At 40.7% G+C, this 18,971-nt stretch overlaps 2 protein-coding genes across 2 annotated transcripts in view; both read left to right on the plus strand.

Moving 5' to 3' along the window:
- LOC146611230 (natural resistance-associated macrophage protein 2-like) overlaps positions 1-3,168 on the plus strand; it is a 30,874-nt gene extending 27,706 nt beyond the window's left edge. Inside the window, exons 15-16 of the mRNA XM_085345488.1 lie at positions 1,324-1,477; positions 3,061-3,168. Coding sequence (XP_085201614.1) covers positions 1,324-1,477; positions 3,061-3,168 — 262 coding nt within the window. The remainder of the gene's footprint in view (positions 1-1,323; positions 1,478-3,060) is intronic.
- Positions 3,169-9,307: 6,139 nt separating this feature from the next.
- Positions 9,308-18,626, plus strand: ctdsp2 (CTD (carboxy-terminal domain, RNA polymerase II, polypeptide A) small phosphatase 2). The gene is made up of 7 exons (XM_085345489.1): positions 9,308-9,940; positions 12,855-13,033; positions 14,237-14,338; positions 14,706-14,762; positions 15,897-15,989; positions 16,322-16,507; positions 16,879-18,626. The coding sequence occupies exons 1-7, from the start codon at positions 9,880-9,882 to the stop codon at positions 17,002-17,004; spliced, it is 804 nt and encodes a 267-aa protein (XP_085201615.1). The 5' UTR covers positions 9,308-9,879; the 3' UTR covers positions 17,005-18,626.
- The last annotated feature ends 345 nt before the right edge of the window (positions 18,627-18,971 follow it).

Raw genomic sequence — 18,971 nt, forward strand, 5'->3', positions numbered from 1 at the left:
GTTAACGCATGGCAACGGACAGTTAACCCATGGCAACGGTCAGGTAACCCATGGCAACGGACCGGTTACCATGGCAACGGACCGGTTACCATGGCAACGGACCGGTTACCCATGGCAACGGACAGTTAACCCATAACAACGCATGTAAACGCATGGCAACGGACAGTTAACCCATAACAACGCATGTAAACGCATGGCAACGGACAGTTAACGCATGGCAACGGACAGTTAACCCATGGCAACGGACCGGTAACCCATGGCAACGGACCAGTTACCATGGCAATGGACCGGTTACCATGGCAACGGACCGGTTACCCATGGCAACGGACAGTTAACCCATAACAACGCATGTAAACGCATGGCAACGGACAGTTAACCCATAACAACGCATGTAAACGCATGGCAACGGACAGTTAACCCATAACAACGCATGTAAACGCATGGCAACGGACAGATAACCCATGGCAACGGACAGTTAACCCATAACAACGCATGTAAACGCATGGCAACGGACAGTTTTGATTGATTGATTGATTGGTAATTTATTTCAACATGTGAACAATATACAAGTACATTTAGAAAAGAAATGAGAGAAAAAATATATATACTATACAAATTACATACAAAAAAACATTCTGATTAATTTACATGTTGAAAGGGAGTGGGAAGAAGTATACACTCATTTAATCCCACCCCTGTCCCATAAATTATCAGTGAATATTTAGTCAGCTTCCTTACTGATATAATTTGTAATAAAAATAGTGAACAGATTTCTGATATACTATATACTATAATATCACATCATGAATTTTTTGTTTGTTTGTTTTTAAATAGAGACATTCACTTAATTTAAATATTTTCCTTTTCTTTATAGATCGAGAAGATCATATTTTTATAACTCTTTTTGAACAGTTTTATGTTTGGACATTGCTTTAATTCCATATTCAGTTTCTTCCATAGTTTCACTCCTTGAACAGAAACACAAAAGCCTTTTCTTGTAGTACAAAGGAAGTGCTGAGCAGCTGAAATTTTATACCAGGCACGAATCTGAAAATATTTTGCTTTCAAATATAAAGCAGAAAGTCTCCTTAGTTTCCAAACTGAGATGAAACAAGAGTAAAACCTTACCATTGTCCCGACCTTCCCCCCCCCCCCCCCCCCCCCCCCCCCCAACTGGGGCATCGGTTTTTCAAAAATCCATAACATCTATTATTTTCATCAGCTGATGTGTTGTTTATGTGCCTTTTTAGCGCTAACACATCATCTGAACTTTTATTGGAGCGTGCCTCCCTTTAAACTTCACCCGTTCTTATCTTTCTGCAGAGTATTTAAGATAGGAGGCGGAGTGGTGATCTTGATCGTGTGTGCCATCAACATGTACTTCGTCGTAGTCTACGTGAGCATGCTGGGCAGCGTGTGGCTGTACGTGCTGTCGGCTTTCCTGTCCATAGCATACCTGGTGTTTGTTGGATACTTGGTAGGTAACAGCAGGTTGTATGGGAGCTGTCCTTGGCAGGGTTTAACTTTGTTTTACTGAGTGAACATTAACTTCTTGGGCATTTAATAGTCAAAGCGTGTTTTCACAAATCTTCAGAGAATTATCTCTGAGCTCCCAACTTAGCCTAAAATTATTAAAAAGGAATTCCAGCTTCAGAGTGATTTTGGAGCAACTCTGAACAAAAAAGGGACCAAAACTTTTACGTCAGTGAGGAGGTGTGGTTGTGGGTTTAATGGACCTTTTACTTTTTACATGCCAGAGCCCATCGATGACACGCATATAAAGGCACAATGCAATTTCTGCAGTTAAGCATTGTTATTACAGTGGCATGTTTAAATTGAGTTCAGTTGGTTAACTAACCAGCCAATCAAAATGTTGATCATCAGCGAGATACATGAGAATTGCTCTTTGGGTCCATCTTTCACTTTTTTCCATCAGCAACTGTACAAAATATAGGAAAAGAAACACTCAAAGGCAGCTACGATAACCTTTAATTAGTAATGTCCTCTTGTATAAATGAACACTATGAATCAATCACCACATCTTAACCCTGTAACACTGTGTCGTATTTTTAATTTTTGTGTCAATAAATTGCACAAAAATGCCAGATATTGTCCTCTTGCATACACGGTGGGGATAGCAGCACAGAACAGAGCAAGATCAATGACAACAGATTTGAGGTTGTTTAAGTCAGGAAAGTCAAATCAAAGAATTGGAGTGGAGGTGTGTTGTAAAGTGATGTGCCGATACAGGCCAGAGCTACAGCATGACCAGGTGGATGCAAGGATTTCAGCTGACGAGATTTGGAGTTTGGGGCAGAAATACCACAAATTTACTGCTTCTAGCCTCGTGGCCGTCAGTGTTTGCTGTTTTTTTTAACACAAAAAATTATTTTAAGATGTTAGTTATCATACTAAGCTTTTTAGACCATTAAAAAGTGATTGTCTGACTAAGTTGTCGGTGTGTATCGCTCTTGTATGTTTGGGTAATTTTGCTCCTTTTGCATTGCATTCTCTAATTTAAAGTTATGCAGCCACTTTGAGAAGTATTCAGGTCCCTTCACTTTATTAACACTTCTTTTGTTTCGAGTTTTAAAGCCTATAATAAACAAAATAAAAATATTTTATTTTTTTAAATGTTAGAAAGTCTCCGCTCCACTGAGCAGTACATAAACAGAACTGTTTAGCCAGGACTTTGCAGAAGCAGCTGCAGCTTTAAATCTCTTTGCGAGAGTGTCTGCAGGATTTGGACACCTGGATTTGGGCAGTTTTCTTTCCAGCAGATCCTCTTGAACTTTTCAAGGCTGGATGGGAAAGCATCTCTGGACTGCCGTCTTCATCTCCGCAGATGTTCTGTGAGGTTTAAATCTGGTCTTTGGCTAGTCCACTCAAGGACAGTCTTAGACATGTCCTGAAGGCTCTCCGGCGGGTCTGAATGCTTTCTCAAGTGATGCATAACTTGAACAAATTCATTCTGTAAACCTTTTTTTTTTTTTTTTTTTTGGCCTGTGTGTGTGTGCTTTTTTTCTTTTTTTTTTTATTCTGTCTTTTTTTGTGCTGCAGGTGTGGTTATGTCTGATCGCTCTGGGGGTGTCCTGGCTCGATCCGAGCACCAGGAGAGGGAACGACACGACCATCCTGATCCAGCGGCAGCCTGAGTTTGACTCATGACATTCGGGTCAAAGGTGCATCTGTGGACAACCTGACTGACTGTGTTTAGCTCCAGATGAAGTCTTATTTAGTCCCAAGTTATTTATACGAGATGTTTGTTGACTTTCAGATGAACTTTGACGTTTGGTTGGTGCTGTACAGATTTTTTTTTTTAGTAATGAAGAAACAAATTTATTTGTCACTGTAACTTTATTAAAAGGTAACATGCTGATTGTGAAAAGCTTAGGTGAATTTTAAAGATTGACAGGTTTACAGACGTCTGATGTTTATAATCATTTTTTGAAGGACTTAATATGACAGAAAACATGTCAGGACTTTTTTAAGAAACCAAACAGACTGAATCCCTGTGAAGAAGATTTACAAATGATACCCAGGCTTTTAAAATCAGTGGTTTCATGTTCAGGAGGGAGTTTTAAAGTTTTAAAGACAAATTCATGTCTTCAAAAATGCCTTTCAACAACAAGGCAGTGACGTGCTGGATTTCAGCAGACATATTTTATTTTTACAGCTCACTATCACACATTTGCTCAAGAAGCTTCAGAATCTCAGCAGCATACGGAATCTTCTGACATGCAGCAGAGATAAGGAGAAACTTCCCCAAATGCAGGAAGTCGCTAAAGAAAAAAAGAGGTCAGGAAAAGCCGCTGAGGAAGGATCCAGGATGTTATGCTCAGAAAAGCAACAGTGCAGACTTCCAATGTGAACAACTGAGATGACAAAATTAGACCTTAAACGTCTGAAGAAACTGAATTTATCGGAGAGGTGTTAAGACGTGATGAAAAAAAGAAATATAAAAATAAATGAAGTAACAAAGTCAGCTAAAATTGCACTAATATAATTAAACAGGAGAATAACGTGTAAGTTATTAATAAACAGACTCAATTTTTATTCTTAAACGGCGCTAGAAGTGTGCAAAAACAAAGTTTTCTGGAAGTTCACTTACAAACGCTAAAGACCGCTTCAATCCAAGAAATACAGTAAACAAACATTTTTTGGTTTGGTTACATTTTTTGTATTTTGAGCTAATTGAATTCAAACTGCAGTTTCTCTTTCAGCCACAGGGAGGTGTTGCAGGCTTCAGGAGAGACTTCTCATTTACAGTAAACATTTCACTACCACAGCTTACAGCATAACACATTAAAGGACATGCAGGCTTACATCATGCCCATGTGCAGTCACCAAAAGCAGCGTTACTGTGTGAGACTAAATGACTGCTGAGCGCTGAGACTCGCTGCTGCTGCTGCTGCACATGCCTGTGGTGGTATGTCAGAAGAGTTGCAACTTATTGTGCAACTGAGAGCCAAACACTGCTTGTTTCACTGTTTGAATTCCAGTGCTGAAGTGCTTCGGCTTTGCGAGCTGAGCTGAGGCGGATGAACAGGTTTTTCTTTGCATTGTGGCGGGGAACTTTTTTTTTTTTCCTTCTCTCTCTCTCTCTCTCTCTCCCTGTCATGGAGGCAGACTTATGTAAGAGGGGAGAGTCTTCCCACCGCCCCTCTCTGTTTTTGTTTTTCTCAATGAGCCAATGTCTCCCTGCCTAGGCCTCACAGCCTGTCCAGTAGGCCCCTTTCCTGGAAACATAGCCTAGCAGAGGCCACTCAGGGGCAGGCCTGTGAGGTGGGAGGGTGGGGTGGGGGGGCTCTTCCAGCAAATCACATGATTTGACCCTACAGTCATAGCTCTACATGAGGCTCAGATGCTGCAAGAACATTTCAGCAGCCAGTTTGTCATCAGCATGATTGGATGCGGCTTTAATGCATGGCAGAGTGCATGAGGCTGTAAGTAGACTCCGTGCATCCCCAGGTGTGACATTTTTGAAGTAGAAACACAACATCTAAAGGACAGTGTGTGTGTGTGTGTGTGTGTGTGTGTGTGTGTGTGTGTGTGTGTGTGTGTGTGTGTGTGTGTGTTCTTTAAAGTCAGTTATGTCATTTATTTTTATGTTGTTGGCCTTAATGCCAAAATAAACTTGATGAACAGTTTTGCAGAGATTAAAAAAATATATTTTAGTATTTGATTATGCTCACCATGATATTTAAAAATGTAATATTGATAGAGTGTCAATAATGCACATGTGATAATAATTGTTTTTTTGTGTGCCATTTCCACAGCGATGGTTACAGACTCTCCTTTTGTAGTCTTTGCACTTATTTTAAGTTGAAGTTATTTGCCATAGATTAACATTGTAGCTATTTTTCTCTCTGTATATATTGCAATAATATTGATTCAGTCTGACAATAATTGTTAATTGAAAATCCATTATTGTGACAGCCCTACTTGATGGAAATTCAGTGATGTGTTTCATCCAATCTAAAGCTGATGCATCGAGCTTCTTTATTGTGTGTTTGTCTTTTATATTTCCAGTTACGTTGCTGTTAGAGCAGTGGTTCTCATTCTCAAAGTGGGGTCTGGGTTCGTAGCCATGAAGCAGTCTTTGCCTTCCCAGTAGATACATCTCTGGTGTTAACCCCAAATCATTCAGTTTTAATGCTGAAAACCTGCATTTAAAAATGATCAAACTTACACAAAACTTCACAGTTTCATCAATTTATCTCGACTGTTTTGGCCAATATTAGAACACAGTTGATGTTACTAAAATAATCATTTGCTTTGAATTAGTTAATTGACCTTCATTATATAATAAAGAACACAAAGATGTGAACATTTACACCATCCAAACAAATATCTTGTGCCCTTTACTCCCACTCATTTCAAATATGAGCCAGCAGAAGCTCTGATATGTTGTGACACATTATGCCACGTGTCTGACGTAGAAAGGCTAAAAATAATTCCCACGTAGTAATTTAAATACTAGCAGGATTAAAAGGTGGTTCTGGGAAATGTTTCCAAGAACCCCCTGGTCCCCGGCCCCCAAAAGGTTGAGAACCAGTGTGTTAGAGGTTAAAAAGTCAATGATTGATTTTTTTGTTTTTGGACAAATCTTTTGATTACCCTCGTTATGGTAGAAAGCACCGTAGTGTTTTTATCACTGTGGCTCACCAGAACTCACTGTTTTAATGAGTTTCAATTATTAAAATCATTAACTGTGTTATTGAATTGTAAACAAAAAGCTCCACACTGGGGGGGGGTAGAAAATGCAATAAACACTAACATGGCTTCACATGTTGACTTTAAAAAATGCACGGGTGCACTTATTGCTCTTAAGTGGTTGCGCTTTGGTCCCGTTAGAGCACTGGAAGATTGGTGGAGGGTTACGCCTGCAGCACCCCCTCAACCCTTAGCCCTTTTAACAGCTGCTGACCCCGCTGCTCTTTTGCTGTCTTGGAGAGGAATACCAGAAGATGAGGGCAGCAGAACGCAGGCACTGATAATGAATTTCAAGTTGATTTAGTAAACAGTGGCATCAGCTTTAAACCACATGACATTTTCCAGCTGTGCGGCCCGTACTTGTTTTGTATATATTTTTACACCGAGCTGTCAGTGCTGCCTTAAAATGTCCCACACCAGGAATGCAAACAGCGGGGCCATTCTTGTTTATGTCTTGCATTGTGGCCGCTGTGGGCACTGGCTGAGCTCGCGGTATAATGGGCCCACATGTGTTTGGAATGGACCGTCTCAGCTGTGTAGTTATTCCTTTTATTAACAAGCTGCTTCTCCATTTCTTCCTACAGGTTTACGGTCTGTGCCGCTTTCAGTGTGCTTTACATGTGTGTTTCGTGTGGTTAAATATAGCAGATATGTGCTGTTGCTTAATTTCACACCATATTTGCTTACTGTATGCTGCAGGGGAGAGGATCACTTTGATTTACTCAGAGGTCTTTGAGCTTTCAGAGGATGAGGAGGAGGCACTCTGCAGAACCTCCACGCTGTAAATATAAATATCTGGGGACCCGATGGTTGACCACATTGCCTAACATCATGTCAAACCCACTTCTGTTTATTTGAGCAAGGTCAAACAAATGTGTTTTAGTTCCAGCTGCTCAGAAAATCGCTATACTCGGTGTAGTGAAAATGATTATATAACACACAGGATTTGTCTGCAGTTCAATGCAACTTATTCAAATGAAAAACAACTACAACCACAACTGTTTGTGATTTTTCCCCCTCCCTCCCGGATGAATAAGTGGATGTAAAGACAGATAGCTTTATTAAATGCCACGCTGCACGACTCTATTTCTATATGATGCAACCATCCTGCAATGTTTATGAGCAGCAGCCTCATGCTAAAGTACAGTAACTGCAGCACAGTCTGAGTGCGTTATTGCGCAAATGTTCAGTGATTGCCATAACACAGTGGCTCCCAGGGCTGGAGCCGCACCCCCCCCCTCCACCCAAGCAGTTTTAGGCAAAAAAACAAGTTTCATTTTAGTAGGAAGTGAAATGAAAGAGAAAAATGAAAGGAGCTTGGGTCATTGGTTTCACTCTGCCCTCTCTTACCTCCGTACATGAAGCTCTCCCATGTACTCCCGCATGGGGTTATATCTCTACCAGCAAAGCCTTTCACGTCTCCATGAAGGAAAAGGTGAAAAGCTCTTCCTGTCACATGGATTAAAGGTGATTATTTCAACTTTTAAATGAATCTTGTACAATTGTAAAATACTTTGTTTTTGAAAAGAGACACTTGAATCTTCTTACAGCCAGGGTTCTTTAAAAACTCTTATGTGCTCACGTTTTACTACTGCTACAAACACAGATTCCCTGTGTATTTGTTTAGTGTTTATCACTTTTATGTCCTTCAGTGAGCCTGGTGCTGAGCTCTTCCTACTCTTTTTCTTCTAATCAGAGGTTATGACATTGGAAAAACCAGGAATTTAGGGAGGTAAAGTAAAAGTTAAGCCAGAGGAAAATGCTAATTAGAGGCAGAAATCCAAGTATTAAAAACACTAAAAATAATGATAAAGCAGTATTTGCGGAGGTGCTGGTGGGTGTGTTTATTATTCTGGGCTATAATTTAAAAAAATGGTAGCTGGTCATCTGGTTTAGAGGAATCATTATCTTTTAAAATTCATGGTAAGAGACTGATGAGAAGCCTGGAAGTTAAGTTAGCTCATGCTCGTTTCTCAGGCGGCAACCTATCTTTTGGCAGCAGATTGAAGGTTGTGCACCAGTCCCTGACTCTGCAGATGCCAGCACTCTTAAACCCTTTGATGTCACCCATCATTGTACCTTCTACAAGAACCATTCAAATAGAAAAATACTTTTTTTTCTCCCCCATTTACAAAGCCATTCTTGTATATATTATGACTTTTAAGGTTTTAAAGTTTAGGTTAGCGTGCACAGCAATGCATTACCTTAGATATCTCTCTTGTGACTGTTATTATTAAGCGGTCTTGGGTGAGACAAGTATGTCATTGTATGTTTAAGCTCATGTTCTGTGATGTTTTATAAAAATGAATGCTCCTGCTTTTCCTTTTGTGTCACCTTGTTCTTGATTTTTTTTTATTATAATTATTTTAAATCTTACATATATGTGTGTTTGAATGTAGAAATACATTTCTGCATATATTCACAGCCTTATCTTGACAGACTGCTAGTATCAGAACTGTGCAAAGCCACTTTTAAACACTGATCTGTTTTTTTATTATATATATATACATAACTTTTATTCGGCATTTCTGTAATGTACATTTTATCTCTGTGTCCTTTTCTTGGTTGTATTTCTATCCCTGAGAGATGCCAAACAACATTTCAGAGTACCTGAGCATAGTTACACTATAGATGATTTATATTTTATGTAATTTACATTGATTTGCCCCTGACTAAATAAAGGTTTCTATAATTACTTGGACATGATCACAATTTCAGCCACCTCTGATTTAGTTTTAATTAGAATAATGCACGTGAACAAACAACAAAATAAATAAATAGCGTCCCTAGTGTTTAGTTTAATAATGAGTGTATTTTTTTATTCCTCGTACACTCGCATGTTTCTTGATTAAGTTGTGTTCATCAGCATTCGTTTATTTATTTGTTAATAATTCACAAACAACGTGATCTCATTTGTTGTACGAGCAGCGCTGGAATGTGTTCGCTGCGGCGCGTGCTGGCCGGGGAGGAATGCCTTGACCACGCCTCCCCTCCTCCCTGGTGTCCAATCAGGGCGCGGGTACCGTTTCAAGGCGCCCGCGGAGTCCCAACCGTAGAAAAACAAAACCTGGGATAACAACAAAACTCTCGTTTTACACCCAACTACGAACCAGAATTCGTTTTTCCGCGCTAGATCTTCCGTACGCGATCGATCCTCGCTGTTTTCCGTCGCTCCTAGTGGCCTCTCGGGCGATGTTGTTTATCTGTAGTAACGGGGGGCTTGAAACCGCCCTCCCTTGCCCCATTTCCTCGGTTGTTTTCCTTCTCTCGCCTGGATTCTCCATGTTGTTGCTGCAAAAGTGAGGACTCTCAAAAGAGAGGGGGGCTTCTCTGCGATATTACCAGCAATACAATCGGCACATCCGAGAAGACGGGCCGCACGGAGTCTCAAATAGCGTCCGAAGAACATATCCAAGTGCCTTGCCCCCTCCCCAGGCGGACCCTCCGAGGGAAGAAGAAGAAGAAGAAGAGGCGGCGGACGGGAGAATAATAAAGAAAGCCAGGAACAAGATAAATCCTACTCCCATCGAGGATCGTAACTGAGGCGGATGACAAGTTAACTCGGCGAATAATAACGTCAGCTTGTCAATAAAACCCAATGAGGGATGCCCATCAGTACTCGGGGACAGGATTTGAGGATTTTGAGGGCTCCGTGATTGTCAGATGGAAAGTTCTGTTATCACCCAAGTGCAAAAAGAAGACGTCCAAGTGTCACCGAAAACAGGTGAGATTGGGTGTTGTTTACATCCCAAATATTCCCAGTACTCTCTTTTATGTGTACTGTTTTCTTATAAGTGATTAGTGCGGTAAGAAATCGCGTAGTGCGCCCTTTTATTTGACAGTTGCGCGCTGCGGACGCGCGGTAAGAGAGGCGTATTACCCTTTTTTGACATCCACCACCGAGCAGAGTGTAATCTTTACATCTTATCGCTGGAAAACACAAAGAGACCGTGCCGAAAGCTATCTTAATGTGTTTATTCTGTTTTGCCACAAACCTGTTGTTTTCCTCCACCAATCGACTGCTGTTGAATTTGGAAATAAAACCGTGAATATGAATAAATCCCTGTGTTTGTTTTTGTATCGGGGGCCAGATCACCGTGTAGTTCAATCTCCGTCATATAGCTGAATTAATGCATCGGACGTAGGCTCAGGTACAAGTTCACAGTCTCCATTACGCACCGAGCTTAGTAGCTATTGTTGATCCAGTTTTTGCCTCTCTTTTTCTTTGGCAGTGTGTGTGCTCTTGTTGTGCAAACCCATCTTTCTGGTGTATTTTTTTTACCCCCCCCCCCCCAAGTTGTTCTCGGTGTCGTTGCCATGCCCAGCTTTTCCAAAATAAAAAACGAGCTGCTGTATTTATATCTATCGGGTTCCAGCTCGTTTGGCAACATCCCATATCCTTCTACTACTACCACCAACACCAGGTCGAGAGAACACGGGGAGCCCTGCCTGACTGTCACCACAGGCAGCACTTACAGCTCGGTGTTTTTCAGTCTTCACAAACTACTCTTCGTGTTTTTGTTAATTGACCATGGTGGTCACATATCCGTGCGCCGTCGCTGGCTTCACGAAATAATGCTGCGCTGCTCTTTTTTTATTTATTTATTTTTATTTTTATCGTTTCATTTGACAAAACAGCCCGAGTGGGATTTGTATTACACCATGCTGTATATTACAGGCCAAGAGAGCTTTAAGGGCTGCTGATTATACAGCAGGATTGTATAGAAATACCCGGTGCCGCGGTATTGACAGCGGAATGCACAAACACACCCCTCTGCACACGCCCGTTGTAGCGCCGTTTCAAAGATTTCGTTGTTTGCACACTTTGCTTGCGCTTGAAAGAGGCTTTGCTCGTTGATTCAGCCTCTTGGTTGTAGTTATTACAGGTCTGTGGTGCTCCAGGTCATGTGTTGGTTTTACAAAATAATTCTTCAGCATTATTCTTATTATTAATGTCATTTTGCATTGCGTGTTTTGTGAGATTAAGGGATGTTTTGGATTTTGGATCCGTGTGTGTGTGTGTGTGCGCCATTCATAAAGCTCTAAAAGATTAATCTCCTTCTTCTCATCTCTCCATCCTTTTACATGCAGAGGAGATCTAATGTATGCTGTTATGTCACACATGGCCAATAATGTCTTCCTGTGGAAATCAATAGGCTGATTTGCATGGCAAGATGCACATTCGTGGGCTATAAATAATGGAGGTTGTAGTTTTTCCCAGTGAAAATGCTGTGTGCAGAATTACCAAATCAAGATCCAGTGTCCTTTGTCTCCTAAACATGGAGTTGTGTAACATGCTTGTTGTTGTCTGCATTATGTCTTCAGAGTGTAGAAGTAATAAATGTATAAATCTCTGAGTATGCAGTTGTTTGTCACTCTTTTCCACACTTCCTCTTTCTAGCAGGGACTAGAGAGTGTTTATGAACTATTTTGATGGGTAAAAATTCTGCAAGTCCTCACATGAAATGCACTAGAGGGGAATCACAGGGATGTTTTTCCTCCCTTTTCTTACACTGGCGGTGGCACAAGTCTTTTTTGAGGCTGGGACGCTGGTGGTGACTGATCAAAGACCTGCACAGAGCACTGAGGTGTGACTGCCTGTCCGACTCGCTGGCTGCCTGACTGCCCGACCAGCTGCCTGTCTGGCTGTTCTGGCTCGCTTCAGGCAGCCCCGAAAGGTCCCCGAGTTTAAAATGGTTGGAATGTTTTCTGTCTGTCGAAAGGTACTGCTGAAAAGTGTGGGTTTTCCCGCCCTCTGTGATTATATAACATGTACCAGCCATTTCCAGCAGCAGCAGCAACAGCAGCAGCAGCAGAGGCATTAAAAACAGATTTCATGTGGAGGCTGTGCCATCCCTGTGGACAGATGGATGGTACCTTCAGGAATTAGAGAAACTCAATCTGTGTGTCACAAGCAGCTCCTGCCTAATTATCTTTTATGGATGAAGAGGAAAAAACAAACAAGAAAACATTTCAATGTGTTTGCATCAAGATTTCATTTTGGTATAAGAAAAAAGATTAGATAACATGTATCTGACCCAAGTTGTGGGCTGTAATTCAGGCCTCCACTCACCATGTTTCCCATGTTGACGACACACAGTTTCAGTGTCCGACATTACTTTTTTTTACCAGTAGAGATGAAAATTTTACTAGCCCAACCCCAAAAACGCAAAATTAGTTATTGCTAGTTTTTAATCTAAATTTGCAAAATAATTAATAAATAAAACTTTAAAATAAATGTTTTGTTAGCAAAGGGCACTCCTCTCTTTAAACACACTCACAGGGAGGCTTTTTGTCATCTTTTAAGTTTACAAGAAATCTTTGCAAACGAACAGGCAGCCTTCATTTTATCTTCCTCTGGATGTAGTTGTGCCATCGCTGCGTAAAACACATCAAGTTAAAACTATCTTTGTGGACATTTTAATGTAAAAACACCAACTGGAAGAAAAAAGTCCTCCTCGTGAGGGTTCATTTTAGCCAATTTGTTTCACAGGTGAACTCAATTTGTGGAAATGCAGTAGCTGGCCAATCAGCTTGCTCCACATACCTTTTTATTGGTCCACAAACATTGGGAGCACTGGTTCTGTTGAGTGCTGCTGTTTCCTCATGAAGCGTGTTTGTGTCTCTGCTCCCGGCAGGCCAGGTGAGCCGGTCTGCCCTGAAACAGCCGCGGAGTTGCAACATCTTCAAAGCGCTTTTCTGTTGCCTCCAAGCTCAGGATGGCCCCAAATCACCAGCACTGCCGCCGCCGCCACCGCCGCCATCACCCTCCCAGCAGGGATTGCTGGAGTCACAGGAAAATGGGATGGTTGTCAAGGTAACAGTATTCGCATTTCAGAGATATTTCCGCACAGCTGAAATCAATTTGAAGACCTCAGCTTCAGCCCCTGCCTTTACTTTTGTTTATTTAAGATCTTACTTCCTTGTTGCACACACACACACACACACTGCTTGCCATAAAAGAGGTGTGTGAATAGTTTAGCCATCTGTACGGATAAACTTAACACGCTGTTGTAAAACTGCACTTATTGTTGTCGTCTTTTTACAACTAAAACCACCGCTGCACCTGCTCTAAACGTCTTGAAAGCTAACCGCAACTGTCTGTGGATATGGAATCACTTTGATGTTCTCGCTTTATCCCCCCCACCCCCCCGAAGGAAGATAAGAAATGAGAGAGTGACTATCAGTCCTTTAGGCAGGCAGAGAATCGGTGTATTGTGTTCCTCATAATTGCTGAGGTGGAGGGGAAAAAAATAAAATAAAGCTCAGAGCGCTTGCTGGCCACGCTGGTGAGCGCTGTCAGCTTGATTAGGGCTTCACCACCATGTTAGGGGTATTTTAATGAGATGCCATGTTTGTTCATGTTGAGGAGTGTCCTCCAGCATCAGGAGCAAACAGCAAGCAGCATCTGTAGGACCCTGGTTATTGTCTGCCAGGCTCCTACTGATATGAAACCAAATTAAACATTTGGCACCGCTAGCTTTGTTTCATTTGGTTTCTTGTGTTTAGTTGAACAAAATTGTTCTAGCAGTCTCCCAGCACCCCCTCCCCAGCATAGTCTTTCCTCGATCTTAATTTGCCATCCGTAATAGATAAGCCATTTCTGTTATGTAATAAAATTAATAATTAATTTCACTTTGCCTCTTCTCATAAAGAGGCTGGAATGAAACAAAACTAAGAGTGTGTGTGTGGGGGGGGCTGGCTATCTGAAAATGAGTTTGAATCAAGGTTATCGTTTTCCCCTGCAGGTGAATTCCTGTTGAGTTTGACAAGATGCATTGGAGAAATACTGCAAAAAAGACACATGCTAATCATAAAGCTATACCACACAGAGGCTGTTACAGTAAATCCTTAAACTTCCACACATGCATGCTTAACAAAAACCAGTATAATCGAATTTCCCCAGAGGTAAAAATCCAGACCAAGCTTTCAGGTTTTCCATATAACTCAATGCCCTGTTGGCTACTTTGTGTTTCTCAAGTGTAATGATGAATATGACAGTCTACATGCATTTCTTTAGCTATCTGAACCAAACCTGCTGCCTGAGGTGACGGCCCAGGACCAAGGGAAGCTATGTGTGGTCATAGACCTGGATGAGACCCTGGTGCACAGCTCATTCAAGGTACCGCTAACACCGGCCCAACATTATTTCAGCATGTTTACCCATGTCAGTTGGTGATTTGATGTTTCAGCTTTTCCTTCCTGCAGAAATGACAGTTGTATTTGGGTAACATTGATTAAACGACCGCCTGTCTATTGGGCGTGTTTCTGCTGCGATTCTTTGTTTCTCTTAGAAAAGTCGTCGCATGTGTTTGAGGAACATCAAAGCAAGTCATATTCTATTTGTGTAGCCTATGTGCTGTGATTTATGGCAGCGATGAAGAGCCTGGTTCTTGCTGTTCAGCTGTTATGTAATGCCATGTGAATGTACACAGCGTGGCTTATGTGAATGAGCATGCCAACCATCTCCCTCTGTGTTCTCCCTCCAGCCTATTAGTAATGCAGACTTCATCGTGCCTGTGGAGATAGAGGGGACCACACACCAGGTAAACTACTCTGTATGAGTGCCTTTCCTGTAAGGGGGTGGGGGGGTGTATGTATGTTGTGTTTGCAGTGGTTGCTGAGCTGAAAAGGGATGGGTCAGTTAAGTTTTTTTTTTAAGATGGTTAAACAGAGCCCTCTAGTGGCCAGAATTTGAACAAGACTGCACAAGTCAAAGTGGATGCATCAGCAGGAAAATGAGTCATTTCAGCTAAAATGTCATTAATAATTGATACAGTGCCTCTGCAAGGAAGATTTTGAAATAAATACACAAGTATAGCATTGTGTTGATCTTTGGGGCACAAGGTCTTAAAGTTGGACGTGTGGAAATATTAACTAAGAAATGTGATTCGAGCGACCCCTGTGTGATGGTAAGGAATCCTGTGGGCCTCTGCCTGGTTCAAGTAATCCAGGATAGGCTGGTTAACACTGCACGGCCTATTCTTGATTACTTGTTTCAGGAACTGGCCATTAGCAGCTGACGGATGGAAATGAATCGTGCAGATGAACAAAAACATGGAAATCCCTATTAAACCTTCACGCTTTACAGACTAGTTGATCTTGCAACTGCATTGATAATGGACATGGCACAAAATCTTTCAGAAGTGAGAGATGCACTTTTTTGTTTAATTTAAATTGTATGTTGTGTACTCTTATTTCCACTTGAACACTTACAAGATCCCAAAGCAAGCTGCCAGTTTAAGAAGTTATTGCTGCACTGATCTTACCAATTATCTGTAGTGTCTGGAAGACTAATAACTACCTTCTCTTTAAAGTGTTCTCCATGTATTGGATATCTTTAGGATTGGCATATTTCTCTTTATCTTGTGCTAAGTCTGCATTTGTTTCAGCTTCCTGTCTTGATAGTGTATTTTTTTTTTTTAAAGGTGACAGCTTCCTTATCCTGTTTCCCAGTTAGTTTTAAAAACTTGTGTGAAATCAAGCTGAGGCATAATTATTTTTATAAGACTTAACATATTCTAAGCTCTACTTTACAAAAAAAGCCTTGTCCTAGACCTCTTGAGCACTAAAATTATTATTATTTTTTTTTAAATATACTTTAAGCTTCATTGGCAGTATTTGGTTAAATGACAATCATGTTTGTTGAGCTGTTCACCAACCTCTTGCTTCCCTTTCAGGTGTATGTGCTGAAGAGGCCGTATGTGGACGAGTTCCTGCAGAGAATGGGCGAATTGTTTGAATGTGTGCTGTTTACAGCCAGTCTCGCTAAGGTACTTCACATCAGATATTGACAGTGATCCTGAAATTAGATGCTGGAATAAAACATGAAGATCTTTGTTTAGCTGATGTCTGATCTATCAGATCTGCTTTCTCTCACCTTTTTAGTTCCCTCTCTTACTCTAACGTGCTGGTAGACACCTTAGTGAACACCCACACCCTCCATGCTTAAAGGAATAGATGGGTGTCAGTTTATACACAACTCATCTTAAAGTCTTAGTGCCAGCTGTGTCCCAGCTTAATATTCTGTAGCAGCTTGGGACAGCTTAGCCCAGCCTTGTACATCCCTGCTCTTCCCTCACCTGCTACCCAATCCTCCCACCAGTACGCAGACCCGGTGACGGACCTGCTGGACCAGGGAGGAGTATTCCGGACCCGGTTGTTTCGGGAATCTTGTGTATTCCACCAGGGCTGCTATGTCAAGGATTTAAGCCGCCTAGGCAGAGACCTCCACAAAACCCTCATCCTGGACAACTCTCCTGCCTCTTACATATTCCACCCAAATAATGCTGTGAGTTTGGACCAGTCTCTGCAAATCTGGTGCACACTGCCTTTCATAAAGGACTTAGTTGGTTGTATGTGTCAAATTTAGCTGTCTGAGAACTTGAACCACAGAAGTGAATTTGCTGTATTTGATCAATCAAGCCAGGAACATAACCAAATTATGAATCTGTCTGTACTAGGAAAAGGTTTTCCTGACCAATATGATGTAAAACCGCCAAACTAAACACTTGTCTTTAGATCTTTTTCCTGAAACAAAAGGTAAAAATTACTTTAGTTATCATAGGTTGCTGTTAAGGGTTGAATTGGCTTTGTGTTTACTTGGTGCACGCTTAGCTAGGGTAGATGCACCTTATATAATCGAGTGTTTCTTTGCCCCAGATTCCGGTGGTGTCGTGGTTTGACGACGTGGATGATGCTGAGCTGCTAAACCTTCTTCCTGTGTTTGAAGATCTTAGCCAAGCTGATAACGTTTACACCCGGCTGGACCAGCTTCGTGGACAATAGCTTTCAACAGACCTGCTCGACTCCAACGGGAGCAGCAGCGCTAAAGTTGACTAAAATAGCCACATGTATTCAGAACATAGACATACGTTTCCAGACTGTTCTCTTTGCCTGCGCACAAAATCCTTCTGTTTAGAAAACTGCATTGGTATGAGGTCAAGGAAATTCTAAGCCTGGGGAAAGATTGTTGGCTCAATTGAAAGTGTATGTCACAAAGTGAGGCCTCTCCTCTGATCCACAGTGCTGACAATAATCACAAATCACTACTTTTAAGCACCACGACAGAGCTGCAAACAACAAAAAAAACACCAACCAAAGCACTCCCATCACAATCACTCCAGTTGGTATGAATTTTAAAGGGGTTCTTTTGCCAAAGCAGAAGCCTGCCTGTCCTGACTTGACTTTTGGACATTGTTTTTTGTTAATTGTGCCTTGTATGGAACAACAAAAACACCTTTTCTAATAAACGATTTTATACCTTTCATTTTAATAGGCTGTTTTATAAGGAAATCTATTTTTAAACGGTCAGCGCGGTTCCTCTATGCAACCCAGTTCTGTGATCACATGGACAGTACCTCTTGCGTCGCCAGTCAAGCAGACATTACTGTAGCCTTATTTAACTATAAATGGGTGTCAAAACAAGTGTATTTAGTCATTTGTATCATGAAAGTGGTTTCTACATAACATGCAATATAAATCCTAAGTGGTCAAATTGACATTTGATACTATTGGTTATAAAGTTGGATAAATGGGGTGAAATCTCGTTTTTGGTCCTTTCAAAAACAGACACTGGAATTTTTTTTTTTTTTTTTTTTTTAATTGTTTTTCATAGGACACATTTCTAAATGCCACAGTTTTAAGTCATAGCTTAATATTTCATTTGTTACTATATTCTTCTATTGCTCAATGGCAAACAACTTGCACTTTTATATTGACAGTGCTGTAAGTAAAAGCTGTGCCTTTTGAAATTAGGACAGAATGGTGTTTTGCCTGAACAGAGATTTGTAGGCATACACACTGATGTGTCATGCTGAGCGTGAGAAAACACTGTCAGGAGCAAGTTTAATGCCAGGGGCTGCGGTACTTGCAGTGCAACACTTGAAAATATCAAATTTGATATATTTGGGTTTCTTTTTTTTTTTTTCTTTTTTTTAAACGTGTCTTTTTCTATATTTATTGGCCAAAAACTTGTGTCCAGTACTTCATAATGCTCAACCCTGTGTATTGTAATCCGTTTGCCTGTTTTGAGGCTGGCCTTGTGTTTAACTGTTTTATCTGTGCCTAAATCATGCACGTTTTGCTGTCAGAATTAACTATACAAAACCTTACAGTTAAATCAGCGATCGGATGTAAAGAGGAGATTCAATCATTCAAGCAAACATACATTTGAAATCCAGTACCACAGAGATTTTGAGAGGTTACGTTTTTTTGGGGGGGTTGAATGGTTTTTTTTTTTTTTCTATGATGTTTTATGTCTGCATGTCAACTAGTGAAACATGACAATGAGAATATTGAAACCAGTTGTGATGACCAAAAGTATTTGTTTAAAGTCACAATTTGTCTTTGTATGAGAATAAATCCAGAACTTAATTTTTCTCTACCTGGTCTGACCAAAACTCTAAAAGACCTGCTACCAATTTTTATTTTCAAATAGGTTTTATTTTCAAATAAAAATTGGTTCTATTTTACTACCTTTGCGTATGTGTGTTTTATGCCATGTTACAAAGAAAATCACTGTAGTGTATTAAATATCTTTAAATATTTGATTAAGTTTTTACATCTAATGAAAGAAAAATTACATGTTTGTACAGTATATAGTACTTTCATGACCAACTTTACTAAGGTGCTGTTTTTAGGGAAACATTTGGGAACCAAATTACTTTTTGTCTTTTTTTTTAACTTCATTTCAGAGCAGAGAATAATTTGTTTACTCGTTTAGAGTTCTAAAAAACTACCATCGTACAATTCGT

This window comes from Diplotaxodon limnothrissa, linkage group LG20 (genome assembly GCF_057381915.1).
Source record: "Diplotaxodon limnothrissa isolate DT_005_m linkage group LG20, D_limnothrissa_male_GT1.1, whole genome shotgun sequence".
In the NCBI taxonomy this organism is placed as follows: Eukaryota; Metazoa; Chordata; class Actinopteri; order Cichliformes; family Cichlidae; genus Diplotaxodon; species Diplotaxodon limnothrissa.

Coding starts and splice junctions, on each gene's coding strand:
- ctdsp2 (XM_085345489.1), top strand. CDS start 9,880: ATGGAAAGTTCTGTTATCACCCAAGTGCAAAAAGAAGACGTCCAAGTG. Junction 13,034..14,236: donor AAAATGGGATGGTTGTCAAG/GTAACAGTATTC, acceptor GCATTTCTTTAG/CTATCTGAACCAAACCTGCT. Junction 14,763..15,896: donor TAGAGGGGACCACACACCAG/GTAAACTACTCT, acceptor CTTCCCTTTCAG/GTGTATGTGCTGAAGAGGCC.